At 37.5% G+C, this 18664-nt stretch overlaps 1 protein-coding gene across 3 annotated transcripts in view; it reads right to left on the bottom strand.

Annotated features, from left to right (window-relative positions):
* The window catches only part of KDM5A (lysine demethylase 5A), a 77930-nt gene that overhangs the window by 42862 nt on the left and 16404 nt on the right, over positions 1-18664 (bottom strand). For all 3 annotated transcript variants that reach the window (XM_059935077.1, XM_059935079.1, XM_059935078.1), the window contains 8 exons: positions 14991-15096; positions 13735-13826; positions 12968-13126; positions 11417-11536; positions 10555-10713; positions 5480-5661; positions 3865-4027; positions 2648-2767 (listed from right to left, as the gene is read on the bottom strand). In XM_059935077.1, coding sequence (XP_059791060.1) covers positions 2648-2767; positions 3865-4027; positions 5480-5661; positions 10555-10713; positions 11417-11536; positions 12968-13126; positions 13735-13826; positions 14991-15096 — 1101 coding nt within the window. The remainder of the gene's footprint in view (positions 1-2647; positions 2768-3864; positions 4028-5479; positions 5662-10554; positions 10714-11416; positions 11537-12967; positions 13127-13734; positions 13827-14990; positions 15097-18664) is intronic.

Here is an 18664-nt window from a genome sequence, read left to right as displayed (position 1 = left end):
GCAAACTCTTTCAGACCAGTCTAGTATGAGACTGCTCTTATAGGAAAAAGAAAAAAAATTTTCAGGCTATCAAGGGATAATTGGACATATTCAGCATTGATGTTTCCACAGAACAAACAACAGATGCTACTATCAATACAAGGGAGGGAGGGAGGGAGGGGAAAAAAGCCCTACTCAAGCAGTTCACATGGACTAACTTTATTTTTTATAAGGACCAAAGCAAAAGACAATTTAGATTTTAGCATCTAGAGATTATTTTTAAAACTACCAGCCTGGCCTAAAGAGAATTCAAAGTGAAACCATGAGATTATATACTTTAGTTTTCCTAAGTGAGATAAATCACTAAATGATCACTTCTCATAAATCAACAGCTACACTTTTTAAGATAACTTCTGAAAATCTATCAAGCTTTAAAACAAATTGATACTAGCTATGCTACACAAACTCTCTCTCTCCAGCTTCTTTCCTTCCCTCAAGTGGAAAAACCTGGGTGTCTGAAGTTTTGGTTTGTATTTGAAAACCGTAATATAAAAGAGAAAAAATAAGAAAGTGGACCTTTAAGAACACGTTTTAGAGCTCGCCTCCATTCTGAGAAAGGCAGAAGGGAATCACAGGAATCACAGTTCCAGAGTACAAGACCATCTCTGAATCAAGCATTATTTCCGTACTCTTCCAAAGAAACAATCGTTCCCAAGAAAATATATATACTGAGCTTATGATTGGCGACTATCTTGTCTAATAACAATATACAATTCTTTCATTTCCTAATTCTCAGAAATTTACTCTTTAAACATTTCTCAAATACTTAAAACAAGAGCAAGAAGAAAAACAAAACTGTAGGATTTGCAGTTTTTAATTATTATTGATACAATATACAAGGAAGCCACATAAAATAGAACTGATTGTCCATTGTGGCTTATAAAAATCAGTACCATCACTTCATTCTAGATATAAAGCTACTTTTACTTTTCACTTATATCACACCCTTCTCCTAAAGAGTATCAAGGGCTTTCACAAATATCATCTCACTTGTTTGAGGTTAAGTGAACCTTAGCATCTTTACATAGTAGGTAAAAAAAAAATTAGGACCAGTGAAATTAAAAGTGCTGTCCCGGGACTTCCCTGGTGACGAAGTGGTTAAGAATCCACCTGCCAAGGCAAGGGACACGGGTTCGAGCCCTCGTCCGGGAAGATCCCACATGCCGCGGAGCAACTAAGCCCATGCACCACAACTATTGAGCCTGTGCTCTAGAGCCCGCAAGCCACGATTACTGAGCGTGTGCACCTAGAGCCCGTGCTCCGCAACAAGAAGCCTGCGCACCGCAACCAAGGGTAGCCCCCGCTCCCCACAACTAGAGAAAGCCTGCGTGTGGCAACGAAGACCCAACAGAGCCAAAAAAACCCCAAAAAACAAAAAAACAAAAAGTGCTGCCCAAGGGACTTCCCTGGCGGTCCAGTGGTTAAGACTCCACGCTTCCACGGCAGGGGCTGCAGGTTCGATTCCTGGTTGGGGCACTAAGATCCCACATGCCACGTGGCACAGCCAAAAAAAAAAAAAGTGCTGTCCAAGATCAAACGTCAATAATAGTGATCACATTAAAGGCAGAAATCATCTCTAACTCATCTCTGAATCACCTCCATTTCCCACCCTACACCTACCTAGCCAAGGAACAAGTAAATCATAAACACATAATACATGTTAGCTGAGGTTTTAAAATAGAGTTCAAGTCCAAGGCAAAGCCCTAACCTCAGTCTTGCTCCTGTTGCTTTCTAACAAGTAAGAAGTTTAGAATTACGAGGTCATATAAGATTGTTCATTATACAATTTCATTCATTAGCCAAGGAAACAATATGGGTAATCATGAAATTTAACAAATTAAGGTGCCCACAGAAAATATAAGATCCAATATTACTAAAAAAGCATCCCCCCAAATGTTAGGAGAGGTGACAAAAAAACAGCCTCACTAAAAGAAAAATAGAGTCAAAGAGCGTATGATAGGTTTGCAGTCTTTTCCCCACCGACATGACGTAAAAATAACTAATTACTTTTTGATATCTACCTCATTTAAAAGCAAAATAGCAATCAATGGCAATACCATTTACACAAAAGTGCAGCCCACAGAGATCTCAATATTATAGCTACCCTTTAAAATAAAATTTTTTAAAAAGAATATAGAAAACATAAAATAGCAGGAAGAATAAAATCACCTAATTATCTATCAGAAGGAAAAAAATAAAGGAATATTTTAAGATAAAAATCAGAACTGGATATTTTAAGATAAAAATCAGAGCTAGATATTTGTAAACGTGGTATAATTAATTCTTGAAAAGATGTGGTCACCTTTCTAAAATCCAAAAGCGCTCAGAGAAAGCAAAGACTAGAGGAATTACATTCTCAGAAAAAGATTCAGAAAACATCAACTGCCCATTTAAAATTCAAATAAAATGAGAAAAGAGCAAATGAGAAGTAACGAACTATAAAATCTTCCAAATAAAAACTACCTGGAACTCTGTAAACGGCAACAGACATTCGAGTCTCCACTGAAATATCCATGGGCCCTCCCTCCCCAGCTAAGCAAGCACAGCAATTAAGATGCATTTTCCGGGGCTGTTAGTAGACACAACAGCTACTTGCTATCGAACAGACCCAGTCAGCAGTACAGAAGTTCACAGCCTCAGCGAAGTTGTAGCCTTGATTAAATCCAGAGTGATAGGCCCGAGGAAACGTCACAACAAACTCGCCAGCACACTGATTGGTCCTATACACCTAAATGCAAATTGGGAACAGGGTACAAAAAACAAAACAGAAGAAAAACAACAAAAAAGGGAGACATTTTATGTCAGTTTCGGAAGCATTTTTCAAACTTGAAAACAATAAAGCATTAACCTACACAGACCAGTATCAGGGTTGAAGAAGCAGTCAGAGTTTCACCTTCTTAAAATAGTCACTGATAAATTATAGTAATTCATGACAAGAGTTCACAGCCTATAGAAATTTTCAAGGAGAAAACGCTGCTCTCATGAGCTACTAGTTTCCTAACCTAATAAAGTTTTTACAGTTAAGAGAATTTTTCTTTTATTCCTTTCATTCTTGTGTTGTAAACAGTGGGAAAGGATGGAATTTCATCCTACTTTTGGATAATTTTTTCTGGAAACTAACTGATTAGCTCATAATGTCATATGGAGAGACCCCCCAAATCAGTTTTCCTGAATCTCTTTGTTTTATGATAATACTATGTCTTCTGAAAAGTCCCAGATTCTGCATAAATTTAACTCTTTAAAGACAAAGTAACATTACTATCACTCGATCTACTTTCTCAATAAGGTTATGATGACTACCTGACTACATGTAGCAAACATTAAATTTATACTTTATCAGGTGTTCGTAGCTTAAATTTAATAATCATTTTCAAACCTAAAAGTTTAAAAGCAGAAAAGGTATTCATTGTATATTTTTACTTCATTATCTCATGTGAAAAAGAGGCTATGAAATCTTTATACGAAATATGGGAATATGATCTCCACAAGGATAAGCATTAGTTATTAGAACTACCACTTAAAATACTTATACTTTGGTTAAATGGGGATAATAAAGAATATGAGATTTTTATTAAAACCAGGATATACTGAAAACATGGCTATTCTGACAGGTTGCTATACATAAGGTAAATGTGATTCATACTTTACAACACCCCATTCTTAATCAAATAAAGGTTATTCCCTTCAGAGTATAAATTCTAATTTGGCTCGAAGATGATGTGATCTTTTATTTCCCATTACAAAACAAGCATATACTGTGACTCTAATCAAAAGCGTACATAACTTTAAATTTAAAATACTGAAGGGAGATGCAAAAAGACTCACAGGCACACCATGCTCCATTAGCACATTGGGGTTCATGATGGTGACTAACTGATGTAGGAGATCAGGCTGGGATTCAAATAACTCAGGGGCCAGCTCCCTCATCACCTCCTCCAGTTGTTCTGCAGCATGAGATGGCACACCATACCATGTCTTTGGCTCCCCCCTAGCAAAAGAAAGAACTGTTTATCTAGGTAGAGCATGGTGCCAATGAGGCCAGGGTCTCTGATTCAAATCCACTAAATTATAATTAACTTTGTCTTGCTCCATGGCCATAGATTATATGCCCTGAATCCTAGCAACCATCTCAAAAATCTGTGCTATTATTCATAATAGGGGGTAAGGCAAGAGTATATGGATAGGTAGGCACGTACTTATCACTACAGAAAAGTAATTCAAAGTGTATAAACTCTTTAAGGTAGATCAGTAAACAGCATCTTCAAATAGGAAAGATGCTATATGAAAAGCAAGCATTGTTCCAAAGGATACTGACACACTGCCTGATTCACAGGTCCACTGGACATTCCAATTATCCCCACAATGATCAAAGTAAAAGTCAATGCCCTTTAGAGTACTTTTACATAACTTCACTGAGTTCAATTTTACTATCCAAGGAAATAAGCCAAGGCGAGAAATTGTTGAAACCCTGAATATAGTTCTGTCTATGAATCTTAAGACCAAACACTTGGCATCATTAATACACTAGATTTTAGTGGACTAGAGTTTTATTCATAATACTAAGTTGAACTTTAAGGAACTGGATTTAATTAGTCACGCTATCTACAGAATAGCTGAATTTCTTAACCCTCATACAATTCATCGTGCTATCTCTATAGAAACTTACTGAGATGACTGAAAATGTTCTGTATCTATGCTGGGCAATACAGGAGCCACTAGTCACAAGTGACGATAAAGCACTTAAAATGCGGTTAGTGCAACTGAGGAAGTAAACTTTAATTTTACTTAATCTTAACTAATTTAAATAGCCACATGTGGCTAGAAGCTATCATATTACACAGCACAGCAATGAAGCAGAGAAAGAAAATCATTAGAGTTTTCCAATGCATAGTGTGATCTGAGCAGTATCTTTCAAATGGAGAGAAATACATCATTTGGTTAAGATCAGAATACTGGACAAGGGACTGGATAAGTAAATAAAAGCTGTGGGTACGACACAAAAAAACCAGCGAAAAAATTTAATGAATACACATGTAACACACGCATTTTTAGAGCAAATGTTATTAAAAAGGGAAAAAAAAATCAAAAATTTCAATTTGAGATTTTTCAAATTTCAACCTTAAATACTGAAGGTTAGTCAGATCTTAATTACATAAACTTTAAATATCCTGCCTTGCATTTCAAAAGTTATACCAAAGAAATTTTCACGTACGCTAAATGTAAGTATCGTTGGGTCTGAAACTCGAGGCTCTGCTGCATGCACATACTTGAAGAGGGAAAGTGTCTGACATGTTGCACCCTGAGACCTCTACACAGTACATTATCCAACTTTGGGGTATAAAATACTTTAACGTAAGCTCCCCCTAACACGTCATCTAACACTGTTACACCTTTAGAAAGGTCACTGAGTACGTGTGCTGTTAACAAAGACTGCGCATACCAGTGCAAGTAGTTGATGGAATAGCTCCAGTGATCCTCGATGTGCCAGCAAAAGGAAGAGAAGCACATTCCCACGTAAAGCCATGGCACCTTCATGCCAGAGATGTCCACACTGATATGTGCAAGGACAGACTGCTCTAGGACAGGCATGTTATTCAGGTTCCAACCAGAAAGCGCGTATTCCTACAAAAGGAAAAAAACGTAAGTAAGAGATCAGAAATGACAAGTGCCCAACAGAAACCTCAAGGGAGTCTTCAAAAACAAAAGTAAAAATTTTATAATAATTACAATAATCTAGTCCATAGAATCTATGCTCTTTGCTCTCTACATGTAACTCATATTCCTAAATATTTAATCCTAAGTGTTATTTATATTTCCCTTTAATTATTTCAGATATCTCTGGTTTACTCTGAAGCATATAAGGCTTTTTATTACTCCCCACCCGCCCCCATAGCTTACCAATAAAATACTGTAAGACTCATTTTAATAGGTCGCTATTATATTTCTGTTTTATCCCCAGTAACATAACTTCCCAAAATGTTTACCACTATATTTACAGAATGGTGCCAGATACTGTGAAGACAAAACATAATAAGATACAGAATCCTAAATCTGTGGCAACACTGAAGACCAAGATGGTGCAGAAAGCATCCCCAACTCCCACTACAAACACATCTATTTACAACACCAAAAAAAATTTTTCTTCATAGATGAACTCAAGAGAAAAAAGAATTCGCTGTTTCCAAAAACAAAGAAAGAAAGCACAGCCAGAATGAAAACGGAAAGCTGTCGTCTGAGTTTTCACAGAGGTTTCAAACTGGACATAAGCTCCAGACATGAGTTTCAAACACCCACCTCTGAAGCAGTATGCGGTACAGACTTAAAGTGCTATTATCCTTGTGTAGAGCAGTCCTCAAAGTGGGGTCTAAGGAACCCAAGCCTATTTCAGGGGATCTGCAAAGACAAACTACGTTCATAATAATTCTAAGATGTTATCTGCCTTTTCACTCTCATTCTTGCAGAAGTGTAGTGTGAGTTTTCCAGAGGATATGTGATGTGATATTGCAACAGACTGAATGCAAAAACAGGTAAGAGAATCCAACCGCCTTCTATTAGAAGGCTGATAACTGTTGAACCTGGATGCCAGGTAGGGAGGGAGGGAAGTTCATTACTATGTTTAGTTTTATACATTTGAAAGTTTCGATAATACAGAGTTAAAAATAAAACCCTCAAAGTAAGAGGTTAAATAGCCAGTGACAAAGCTGAAGGGAGAATCTGTGAACCAGAAGACTGATCTGAGGATATCATCCATAATGCAGCACAGAGATAAGGAAATTATAAAAGTGTAACTAAGAGTTACAGAGGATAGAAGAAATTCCATCAAAGGTTTAACTAGGAATCCCAATACGGAATAATAAAGAGATATGATTCCTACCCTCAATAGGCTTTAAAAAAAAAAAAAGCAGCTTTCAAAAATACTACTCAATATATTTTTTAGTTGGCTGAAAAAATATTGAGTCTAGGTGAAGAGACCAGGCCTACATACAAAAAGTTCCAAAATGAGACAATATATATTAAACTCCAAACACAGATAAATTAGTAAATTATATAGTTCTTCAGAGGATAATAAAATAGTCATCATCATGAGTCTGGATCAATAAGAAAACTTGGTGGAAAAGGAAAAACCTGGGTTGATCTTGGAAGACTAGGTAAGATTTGAAAGTAAATGACAAGAGACAGAATATACTGGTCTCGCTGGTAAAGAGGCAGAGTGGAATGGTCATACTCAGAAAAGCAGAAAATAAGACCAGAAAAGAAGACTGGATCTTTAACCTTAAATTTCAGACTAAGAAGCTTGGATGTTATCCTATATTCAAAAGGGAAATAAAACAGATTTTGAAAAGTGAAACAATATGATAAACATCTTAAATATTTATCTTAAAATTTTTGATTATGGAAAATTTCAAACAAAAATAGACAGAACTGCATAATGAACTCCCCAAGACCCACCGATCTTAAAATTTTAATTGAAAGCAATGTATGAGAGAGACTGCAGAGTAGCAGTGTTCAGAAAAGCTACTTTAAGAGAGCAAGCCTAAGACAGCTACCCTTCAAAAGGCCCGCTTCGGGGCTTCCCTAGTGGCACAGTGGTTAAGAATCCGCCTGCCAATGCAGGAGACACGGGTTTGAGCCCTGGTTCAGGAAGAGCCCACATGCCGTGGAACAACTAAGCCCGTGCACCACAACTACTGAAGCCCGTGCACCACAACTATTGAAGCCCACGCACCTAGAGCCCGTGCTCCCAACAAGCAAAGCCACCACAATGAGAAGCCTGCACACCACAATGAAGAGTAGCCCCCGCTCGCTGCAACCAGAGAAAAGCCCACGTGCAGCAACGAAGACCCAACGCAGCCAAAAATAAAAAATAAATGAAATAAATAAATTTATAAAAATTAAAAAAAGGCCCGCTTCAAGTTCGGCCCCTGGCTGGCATCTGGAAAGCCGCATGGTAAACAGTTCGTGACACTGACACGGGGTGGCTCGCAGTGCTGTACAGTGTGGTTTATGCACGCCCGAACTCCTTCTGGGGGTCTGGAATTTTGCTACGTGTTAGGCAGAGGGTGCCTCTGTCACCAGCCGCTTATAAGAACCCTGAGCTCTGGGTCTCTAATGAGCCTCCCTGGTGGGCGATGCTTCACACGTGGTGTCAGTCTGATGCCGGAGTACCTAAGTGCATCCTGTGTGACTCCAGGGAGAGAGGGCTCTTGTACGCTTCCAACTGGCTACCTCCAGACTTTGACCACACATCTTGTTTTCCCTTTGCTGATTTTACTTTGTATCCTTTCACTGTAATAAGTCACAGTCATGAGATCTCAGCGAACCTGAGAAGGTCTGGGGAACCCTCAACACAAGTGATCATTATGTAAGACCACGGCAATTATCCCAACCTGACATGATAGGATGGAGACAAGGATGGTGGTAGTGGGATTGAGAAGAGGCCAATCCCATAGAAAATAATGAAAAATAAATTAACAGGATTTATTCAGTGATTTAAGACAGAGAGGATAAGACGAAAAAAATGTTTCCAAGGTTTCAAGTTCTATGCCTATTTTTATTCCTCAGAAGCCCTGTTTGTAGAGCACTTGCATTTGTAAGACAAATGTATTAACTTCAGAACTTTTCCACTAAACTATGATACCAGAGAAGCATGCTATCAGATACCAAGAAGCTAACTCATACAGAAGTTCAACATAAGTGCACAATTCCTGGTGAAAAGATGGTAGGCATCTACTTTTCTAAGAGTAACTTCCAGAGAAGAATAACAAACTGACATAAAATATAAGTATAAAAAATATAGAGATTTTTACACACATTGTCTAATTAGTCCTTAAAATCCTTTTGTATAAATGGGTTCTCTCACTCCATCTTACAACATAAAAACAGAATCCTGAGTAAAACGTTATTGCTTATGAAATAAATAGCAAATCGATGACCCAGACTAGAAAAAAGAGCTGTATCCCTGTCTCTTCACCCTATGCTGATGTCTTTAAAGCCCAAATTTCTCCACATTCTTATATGAAGGTGAATAGAGCAAAAGCAAAAACAGATGAATATTCATACAGAATTCAAACATTTAGAAGGATTAATATCTATATTATTAATATTAGTTACTTAGGGTTGACATTTAACCACATTTAAAGTAATCTTTAAAAACTCTGTGACTTTATCTCTTAAGATTAGAGGATATAAATATCTGTTCAAGAGCAACTTAAAAATTCAAAACCAAAATGAAATTCAGAAAAAGTTAAAAGCTGTAAAACAAAGCCTCTTCCCAATAATTAGGTAATTGCCTACCATTTGCCAATGGAAGGGTATGAAGAAACTAAGGCTGATGCATTTCTTTATACTTCTACAAAGCAGGGTTAATTCAGTGACATTGAACATGTACACATTTCAACACTGAACTGTTCCTATAAAACATATCTGTATAGGAATTCCCTGGTGGCACAGTGGTTAAGAATCCTCCTGCCAGTGCAGGGGACACGGGTTCGAGCCCAGGTCCAGGATTCCACACGCCGCAGAGCAACTAAGCCCACGTGCCACAACTACTGAGCCTGTGCCGTAGAGCCCTTGAGCCACAACTACTGAGCCCAAGTGCTGCAACTACTGAAGCCCACGCGCCTAGAGCCCATACTCTGCAACACAAGAGAAGGCACCGCAATGAGAAGCCCGCACACCGCAACGAAGACCCAACGCAGCTAGCTAGCTACATACATACATACATACATACATACATACATACATACATAAATAAAGTCAACCTTCAGACTAGATTTTTAAAAAAGCAAGATTCAATCATATGCTGCCTATAAGAGACACACACCAGATTCCAAAATACAAACAGCTTCAAAGTAAAAGAATGGAAAAGATATGCCATGCCAACAGTAACCCTAAGAGACCTAGAGTGGCCATATTTTTAATTGTATATCCTTCTCCACTATGTAACTTTTTTTCTTTTACCATATGTTAACTCTTTTAATAGGAGATAAAACTCTCAATTACTGCCAATTATAAAGGGAAAGAAAAGGTGACAAGGACCAAAGTAAAGAGAAAAAGAAATAAATGATCATCTTAATTCAGGTTTACACACAGAGGTCATCTCCTAGGTGACAGCACTTCATTATCTGTTACAGTTTAAACGCATATTTGAAAACCTACCTGCCCAGGTGTTAAAGGAAAATTAATTGTGGACCTACCAGTAAAATGTAATTTTTAAAAAAAATCTTAAGTCACTTGCTAGATTTCCAAACAGAAAGATCCAGGCAAAATCTTTTAACTAAAGTTAAAGTTTTAAACCAATTTCACTGGTTTTAAAATGCAAAGTTAAATAATATTTAAAGGTACGTTGAATTTATCGTTTTCAAAACTGAAGACTATTTTTACTGTCCAAATTCTACATATTTAATATTTTAAATGAACGTGGTCCCTTAAGATTAAAGAAAGGCAGTTTTCTACTACGTAAAGGCTGAATCAGCTTCGGGGTAAGAAATCTGGATACTACTATGTGCTCTGCACCTCTTCTTCTGGTAGCATCTTTCTCCGACCATCCTTTACAGGAAATCCACTTCCAAAGTCTTTTGAGGAGATGTCAGCTCCATACTCTACGATAACATCTTCTTCAATGCTGCTCACCAGCCGCCAGAATTCCTTCTCCACTAGTTCTGTGGGAACCATCTACACAGGGAAAACAAAGATTACAGATTACCAACTCTCTATAACCATAACCCACTATGACATAATACACAGGTCAAGTGAACAAAAGCCCATGAAAAAACAGAAAACCTTCTCAATTCCCAGAGCTGAAAAGACTGCAGTCCTAGCTTTTCTGACTGACGATGGGAAAAAGCTAAAGACAACTTAGATGTTCAGAAAAACATAATGAATTTGAACTGCCTTCTTCTGAAAGCTGCTTTACAACTAAGAAGGATAAAGATGACCCAGGACATAAGGAAGGAAAAGGAAATACAAAAATCAAGGCTGAATTTTAACAGCTTTGGCAAATTATTTCGACAGGGATTTTTTTAAAGTCCAAGATCCCCCAGGAAAAGAAGCAAACCTCATGCTACAAATAACTAAACCAAAGCAGCACCTGCCACATCCTCCGTGCTTGTCTGTAAAGGACAGTGCTCACAGAGCACTAAAAAACAGTGGAAGATAGAAGTCAGTTTCTCTACAGTGCACACTGCCACGACAGAGGGTAAAAGAAACAAAAACAGATCCCAGGCCCCTAATCTTCAGATCTGGTGTTCTATCATCTTCTTTATGCTGTCCCTGTTTTCTACAAAATAATGAAAGTTTTTAAAAAGCAACACAAAAGCTTTGGAATCAGATAAATCTTTCATACTTCCCCAAAGTGACCTAAAAGATAGATACTCACATGAACTGGCATATTGAAATAGTCAGACTTAAAATTATCTGCCATCTCTCCAAAGCTCTGAAGTGTATACTCTCGTACAGCTTGTTCAAATCCAAAGGCTTCTCTAGGTTTATTACATTCCTGGGAAGAAAAAATATCTAAAATTAACTTACTGAAACTGAACTGAAGGACGTATTAAGGCCCTCAGGTACTACCTTCTTTGATCATTTCCCTAGGTGAAGCAAATCCAGTCAACTCTAGACCGCAAAACAAGTATTAATGTGGAATCAGGAAGTAATGTTCTTAAACTTCAACTGCATTTTCACACCTTCCAGTAGGAAGGTGGCAATGAGACAGCTTTAGGCTTTGGAGTTGGCATTAAGCTCTGGCACCAAGACAAACACCTGGAGGACTACCAACCTGGAATCAAGCCCAGGGATGTCTATCATCCTCAGTGGAAAAAATAAATGTTCATGGAGGGAGGAAAGGTAAAGGACAAAGGGATATTCACGGGGTTGCTAGGATATTTAGCTAGAAAAATGATTTTTTTTCATACTATCAACGACCATGACCAATTTCTTAACACAAATACTGACTTCGAGTAGAACTGAATCATCTAACCTTGAGAATAATAAATAAAAAACAATTCAAGGGACTTCCCTGGTGGCACAAGTGGTTAAGAATCTGCCTGCCAATGCAGGGGACATGGGTTCGATCCCTGGTCCGGGAAGATCCCACATGCCACAGAGCAACTAAGCCTGTGCGCCACAACTATTGAGCCTGCGCTCTTGAGCCCACGAGCCACAACTGCTGAGTCCGCGAGCCACAACTACTGAAGCTCGTGCGCCTAGAGCCCGTGCTCCACAACAAGAGAAGCCACCGCAATGAGAAGCCTGCGCACCACAATGAAGAGTAGCCCCCGCTCGCCGCAACTAAAGAAAAGCCCGCGCACAGCAACGAAGACCCAACACAGCCATAAATAAATAAATAATTCAAAGGCCATAAATATTCATCTTTGACTACATCTAGATATACCCAGCCATCTCTTTCCCTTCAACGTCCTATCACATTTTGTTAAAATAAGTAAACAGACCAGGCATTTCATGATAATGACATCATTATAATCTTTCAATAATAACTTAGTACAATCAAGTCAAAATTTAAACAAGTTAATAGATACCACCAATTTATCTGGTAGCATGAAAACTGGATGCATAAATCCTAAGTTCTAGAGCTTCATGTCTGATTTTTTTTTTTAAAAAAAAAAAAAGAAAAAACAACCTACAGACTTTCTTCATTTTTATTGTTTTCCAGGAATATGAATATTCTGAGCAAAGTCTGCAGCAATAAACAGAATTATCTAACCAACAGTCAGAAAAAGACCCTTTAAAAAACAAACTGCCACAGTAGAACTGTTACATTTCCAGTCACTATCACTCTTTAAAAATCCTGGAGATTTCAAACACTGAAGAACACAGAGAGAGGAGAAGAAGCTTCACGGGATGTGTTCACCGTACATGTGTATGTGTGTGTTACTGTTCTTAATTTAAAAAGGTCAGGTTAGGCTCATACCTCAGCGACACACTTAGGACACCTCCAGTCTCCTTTGGGCACATCAGGTAGTGGGGGAATTAAACAAAATGTATGATAGCTGTCATCACATCCATCACACAACAGCAATTTATCTTCATTATTTCCCCGACCACAAAACATACAAACGTAAAGATCAACCTGTTCAAAAAACAAAATAAAATAGAAGTTTATTTTCTGTAATAAGTAATATTAAATTTTTACCAGGAACACCTTAATTGAAACAAAATAATGTACACTAAAAAGTAAACATAACTTAAATCCTTAATATTTATTTTAAATAACTGTATTTAAATAGCTTTGTATAAAACTTCCTAAATTTCCTCAGAGCTTCTACAAGCAAATTAATAAAAGCATATCAAGGTATTAGAATAAAGGAAGACTACAAATCTAGGGTACTTGAAAGTCAATTTATATAAATAAAATATACCACGTCACCCTTCCTATACACAAATACTCTTTATTGGTAGAGGACTGAATACCGAGCATTAATACAGCTAAGGAATTACAGATTCACTTCATCCTCTCACTCACTCACTTACAAGGTCTAAGACTCAGGGAACAGTCTGTGTATATGGGACAAAGCAAAGTTAGTATTATATAAACCAAAGCTGCAAGTTCAGATGCACCATCAAGTCTTACAACTAAATGAACTAACTAGATGACATACTAAGATATAGCAAGGTAAAAAGTGCAAAACTAAAATAAAAATAAATCCTTTCCCTCCTGACACATCTCAGAACACTTACAAAGTTAACAGAGAGAGTTCCTTTCCGTTGTCTCATTTGCATGTTAAATGCGTCTGACCTGTTGGTAACTTTTCGTCTTCGGGAGACCTCATCTTGAAATAAAAATAGTTATATAATAATAATAGTAAAAACTAATGTTGAGAGCTTACCATGGACCAGACACTATTTTAGATTATTTAAATTAGTTAAAATCTCACAACACTATGAGGTAGATAAACTATTATCCCCCACTGAAGATAAAAGAATCTGAAGCACAGAGAAGCTAGATAACGTGCCCAAAATCACACAGCCAGTCAGTGGCAGACTTGGGATTCTAGTCCAGGCAATCAAGCTCCAGAGAGCTTAACTACTAATTCTACACTGCCCATAAGTAGTACTTATCAGGGACTAATCTGGGACTAGCTTTGAGATCACTGCCAGCTAAAACAATTACAAACATAAAAAAGATAAAGTACTTAATCTTTTAAAAGAGCAATAGTAAACATTATAATGTATCTAGTAAGTCCTATCACACTGAATGTTTTCAGAGTGATGGAAGAATATTACCTGATTTTCCAGAGTTCAATCACAATCTGAATAAAGACTCAGTCATATTATAAAATGCACAGTAATCAATATAACTTGTGATTATAGCAATTCATTAAGTTCTTATACAGTAAAAACATATCCAACACAATCTTCGTTAAATTGAGCTTTAAAACTGACATGCACATAGAACTGTGAAACCTGATCTCTGCATTAGCAATTTTACTGACAAAAGTTTCTAACATGCTAAGCTGAGAGTACTAGGCATTCTTCAAACAGGTTACTTAAATGAAGTGTCATAATATACAAAGGCGATTAAAGAAAAATATCAAAATTATGGTTAGAATCTAAATCATTAGCTCTCCCCAGTATATTTTGATACTAAAGGCCAGAGAAATCCTCTATTTCTCTTTAAATTTAAAAATAATAAGCTTTAGATCATCAGGTGAGAACCATTAATTTCGTGATTCTCTTATAAACTAGCCTTTAGAAACTACAATTTCTGTGTCATGTGTTAGACATGGAGGAGGAACTTTCTCTCTTCCAAAATATAAAAATTCAACATAATATGGCTCCTCACACCTTAAGATTATCTGCCACTAAAAAGGTGATCTGTCTTGGAACTATGTTGCCTAAGAAAATCCCAAGACAGACTACGATCGAATATCACGTGAATCTTGTTATAACCATATTGTACCTTATTTCTTTTCATGACCAAATAACAGATTTACCTTCTTTATCTTTTACTCCCATTGCCAAGCCCACAACCTTAGGCCCAGCCCCAAAAATCCGAAGTTTCTTCAGTTCCGTGTTTCTATTCACTTCTCCAGATTCTGACTAAAAAAAATAAACTCACATTAGTCTAATTATTGTGATTCATAAATTTATTTTCTTACCCAAGAAAAGTCTCAAGATCCAATTCAAAATGAAGGAAATTTTTATTTTTATTTTTCTCTCTAAATCCACTTGCTGCCTCATTCCTGAACAGTCACCAAAGCACTCTGCAACACCCAGATTCCTTTCCACAAAAGAAAATCTACCTTTCATAAAAGCATAGTTGTCAATTAGGTTCTGTCCAGAGACAGACACTACTGGCAATTAGTGGTGTAACAGTGGTAATAACTCAATAGAAATGCCCACTTCTAACTTGCTAATGGACACCCATCTTTGATTAGGGCAATTATGCCCATCCTAGGAGATGAATAATGATTGTTCTAAGTCAATCATGCCAATGCCATTTCTCTTTGTTGGCGATCACCTAGCTAAGGGTGGGAATGCTATCGTGTTCTAGCCAGCGAGACATAAGGAAGGTCTACTGGAAACCTCTCGTAAAGATTTTCATCTTCTAATAAAAGAGAAAGCATCTCAAAGAGAAGTCCTTTTGACCCAACTTCCTTCCCCACTGCTACAAGACTCAGTCTGATGGAAGCACAGCGCTGGACTCTACAGCAGCCACAATGCAATTAAGAGGAGGTATATATATATCACCCAGACACTGAAGAAGGCCAGGCAGGAAGATGGAAAGAGCCTGGCCCTTGATGACAATGTGAAGTTGCTATACGAATCCTAAAACTACTATCTCTGAAAATCTAATGTGGAAAATGTGTCCGCATGTGAAAACTGTGTTGTCAATGTTTAAGCTACTGTCATTTGGCATTCTAGTACTTGAGGATTAGAGCATCATGACAGACACCAGTGTTACATCCTGAATTTAGATAATCTCTGAATGCAGGGTAATAACCAAAATTTACTTAAAATATACTTAGTCGATAAGAATAAAAATAAACCAGGATAAAATACAGACTACTTTATAAGTCTATGGCGACCTAACAGCAGACAGACACAGGCAGCCTGGACTATTAAAAGAGCACATAAGAACCAAACCAACCAAAATGGCATTTCAAAATTTATCTTTAAACTTTGGTAGGCTGACTTGGTTATATTAACCTACAGTCAGTCCAATGAAAAACATTAACACTACACATTCTTTACCACTGTTAAAGCAAAGTACATAGTAATAAAAGCTAACATAGTGAGTACATAGTATGTGCCATATCAAAGTATTCTAGTCAATTAATCCTTACAACCACCTTTTCAGACAGACAATAAAGTCCCCAAAAGTGGAAATAATATAACAACATTCTCTGTTCTTACTGGAATACAGCTAGAAATAACATCAAAAATCAAAAGGCCCTTCCACCTGGAATTTTTTCTCTATATATACACATATATCACATATATCATTTATCAGAATCTCTGGAACAAAGGAAAGAAGCAATCACAGGAAATCCTGTAGTCTTAAACACAGCAATCAAAGCAAAAGAGCAGGAATAAATGAATTAAGTTCGCAACTCAAAATGCTAAGAAAACAATTACAGCATAAACTAAAAGAACTCTGTGATGCTGGATTAGGACTAGAATTATCAGTATAAGCTGAAAATATAAAGTCACAATTTTTTAAAATTGAGTTCCCAGCCCTGACCACCAGAAGGGGCTACAAGCAATGGTATCCCAGTAGGAACAAGCACACCTTGTGCTCAAATCTTGGCTTCTAAATATCATTTCCCACTAAAATGAACCAGGATTCCTTGGAAAAATGGCTGATTCCAAGTCTAAGTCACGGCGAGAAGACAATGGGATTCTTCGTGCTAGAAAGTGCTCAAAAACTGATGGAGAGGGCTTCCCTAGTGGCGCAGTGGTTGAGAATCTGCCTGCCAATGCAGGGGACATGGGTTCGAGCCCTGGTCTTGGAAGATCCCACATGCCGCGGAGCAACTAGGCCCGTGAGCCACAACTACTGAGCCTGCGCGTCTAGAGCCTGTGCTCCGCAATGGGAGAGGCCATGGCAGTGAGAAGCCCGCACACTGCGATGAAGAGTGGCCCCCGCTCGCCACAACTAGAGAAAGCCTGCACACAGCAACGAAGACCCAACACAGCCAAAAATAAATTAATTAATTAATTAATTTAAAAGAAAAAAACAACTGATGGAGACTTGTCAAAGAACATATGAACCTCTTGAAGGGGCTCCTGTTAGCCAAATTTGGAACAATTCGAGTATCAAAAAGGAATAAAAAGTAGTAATAGGTTATAAGACATCTATCAAAAAACAGTCATGCTCTACAGTGAGACTAAAAAGGAGGAGGGTCACTCAAGGTTGGTTCCACAGGTATATACATTCATCAAAATTCATCAAACTGTACACTTAAGATATACACATTTTACTGTATGAAAAATAATCAAGCACGGGAGAAGAGTTTTTTAAACAAAAATGCTAACTAATAAATGTAGAAGAAATGACAGAACCAGAAAATCACCTAGTTTGCAACCACCAACATAATTAACTGAGGCAAGGACTATCAATGAATGTTAAAACTATTGGGTTAAACAAATTAATGGAATAATGGAAATAATGTTATTGAAAAATAATGGAAAGTTAATGGAAAACAAGTTATTCCCACAGTCTTATAGTTTACTCTGATTACTTTTATTACAAGGAGAATAGTACATTATAACGAAGAAATGCTGGCTCAAACTCAGTGTCACCAAAAATGGGACATACTGGCATTCTAATGTGTAAGTGTTAAGAGTTTGGTCATTCTTGATATAAACAAACTGCAATCTCAGCTTTCAAGGAACTCATTCTAGTGAGGTCACAGATGAAAAAACAATTAAAGCAGAGTATATCAAGTGATGTGACAGAGATAGGAAAGGGAAGTAGGATAACTTTCTTAACTTCCATTTCTTGTTTGGGAGACTAATCGATGGCTGTGCTTGTCACTATCACCAAGCTAGAAAATATTTTTTAAAAAAACAGATTTAGAAAAGGTGATAATGTTGGTGACATCTGAGTTTAGCTGTGTGTGGCCACCAAGGCATACATATACACACATACACTCAAGACCCCTGGTGAACAGGGAAGAAGCACGGATGTCATGACTTATTTAGGAGTCCTGAGAGACAGGTAGTAACTGAAATCACAGGGTGGGGGAGACAGCTGGGGAGAGTGAAGATAAGAAAGACTGAGAGCACTACACGAAGGGCAGAGAGAAGAGATAACAAAGATTACTGAGGAGTGGTCAGAGAGCCACGAGGGAAACGAGAAGAGAGGCGTCACAGAAGCCAAAGAAAAATCAAACTTCAAGAAATGCAAACATGATCAGAGATGAGGTAGGTTAAGAAATGAAAAAGGGGCCTCAGCATCTGACAATTATTAACTCAGTGGTAACTTGAATAGTGTAGTTTCAATGAAATTATTTAGCTCAAAGTCAGATTACAGGGTTTAAAAACCAAACAGATACTGAGGAAACTGAGAAAATATAGACGATTTTTCAGGAAACTTCTTCATGAAAAGAGGCAAGGAGTAAGGAACTATCTAGGAAGAGGGCTTCTGTTTTTAAAGCCGGAA

Source organism: Balaenoptera ricei, chromosome 10 (assembly GCF_028023285.1).
Source record: "Balaenoptera ricei isolate mBalRic1 chromosome 10, mBalRic1.hap2, whole genome shotgun sequence".
Lineage (NCBI taxonomy): Eukaryota > Metazoa > Chordata > Mammalia > Artiodactyla > Balaenopteridae > Balaenoptera > Balaenoptera ricei.
Note: the sequence above shows the minus strand (reverse complement) of the source record. Positions and strands in the feature narration are given on the sequence as shown.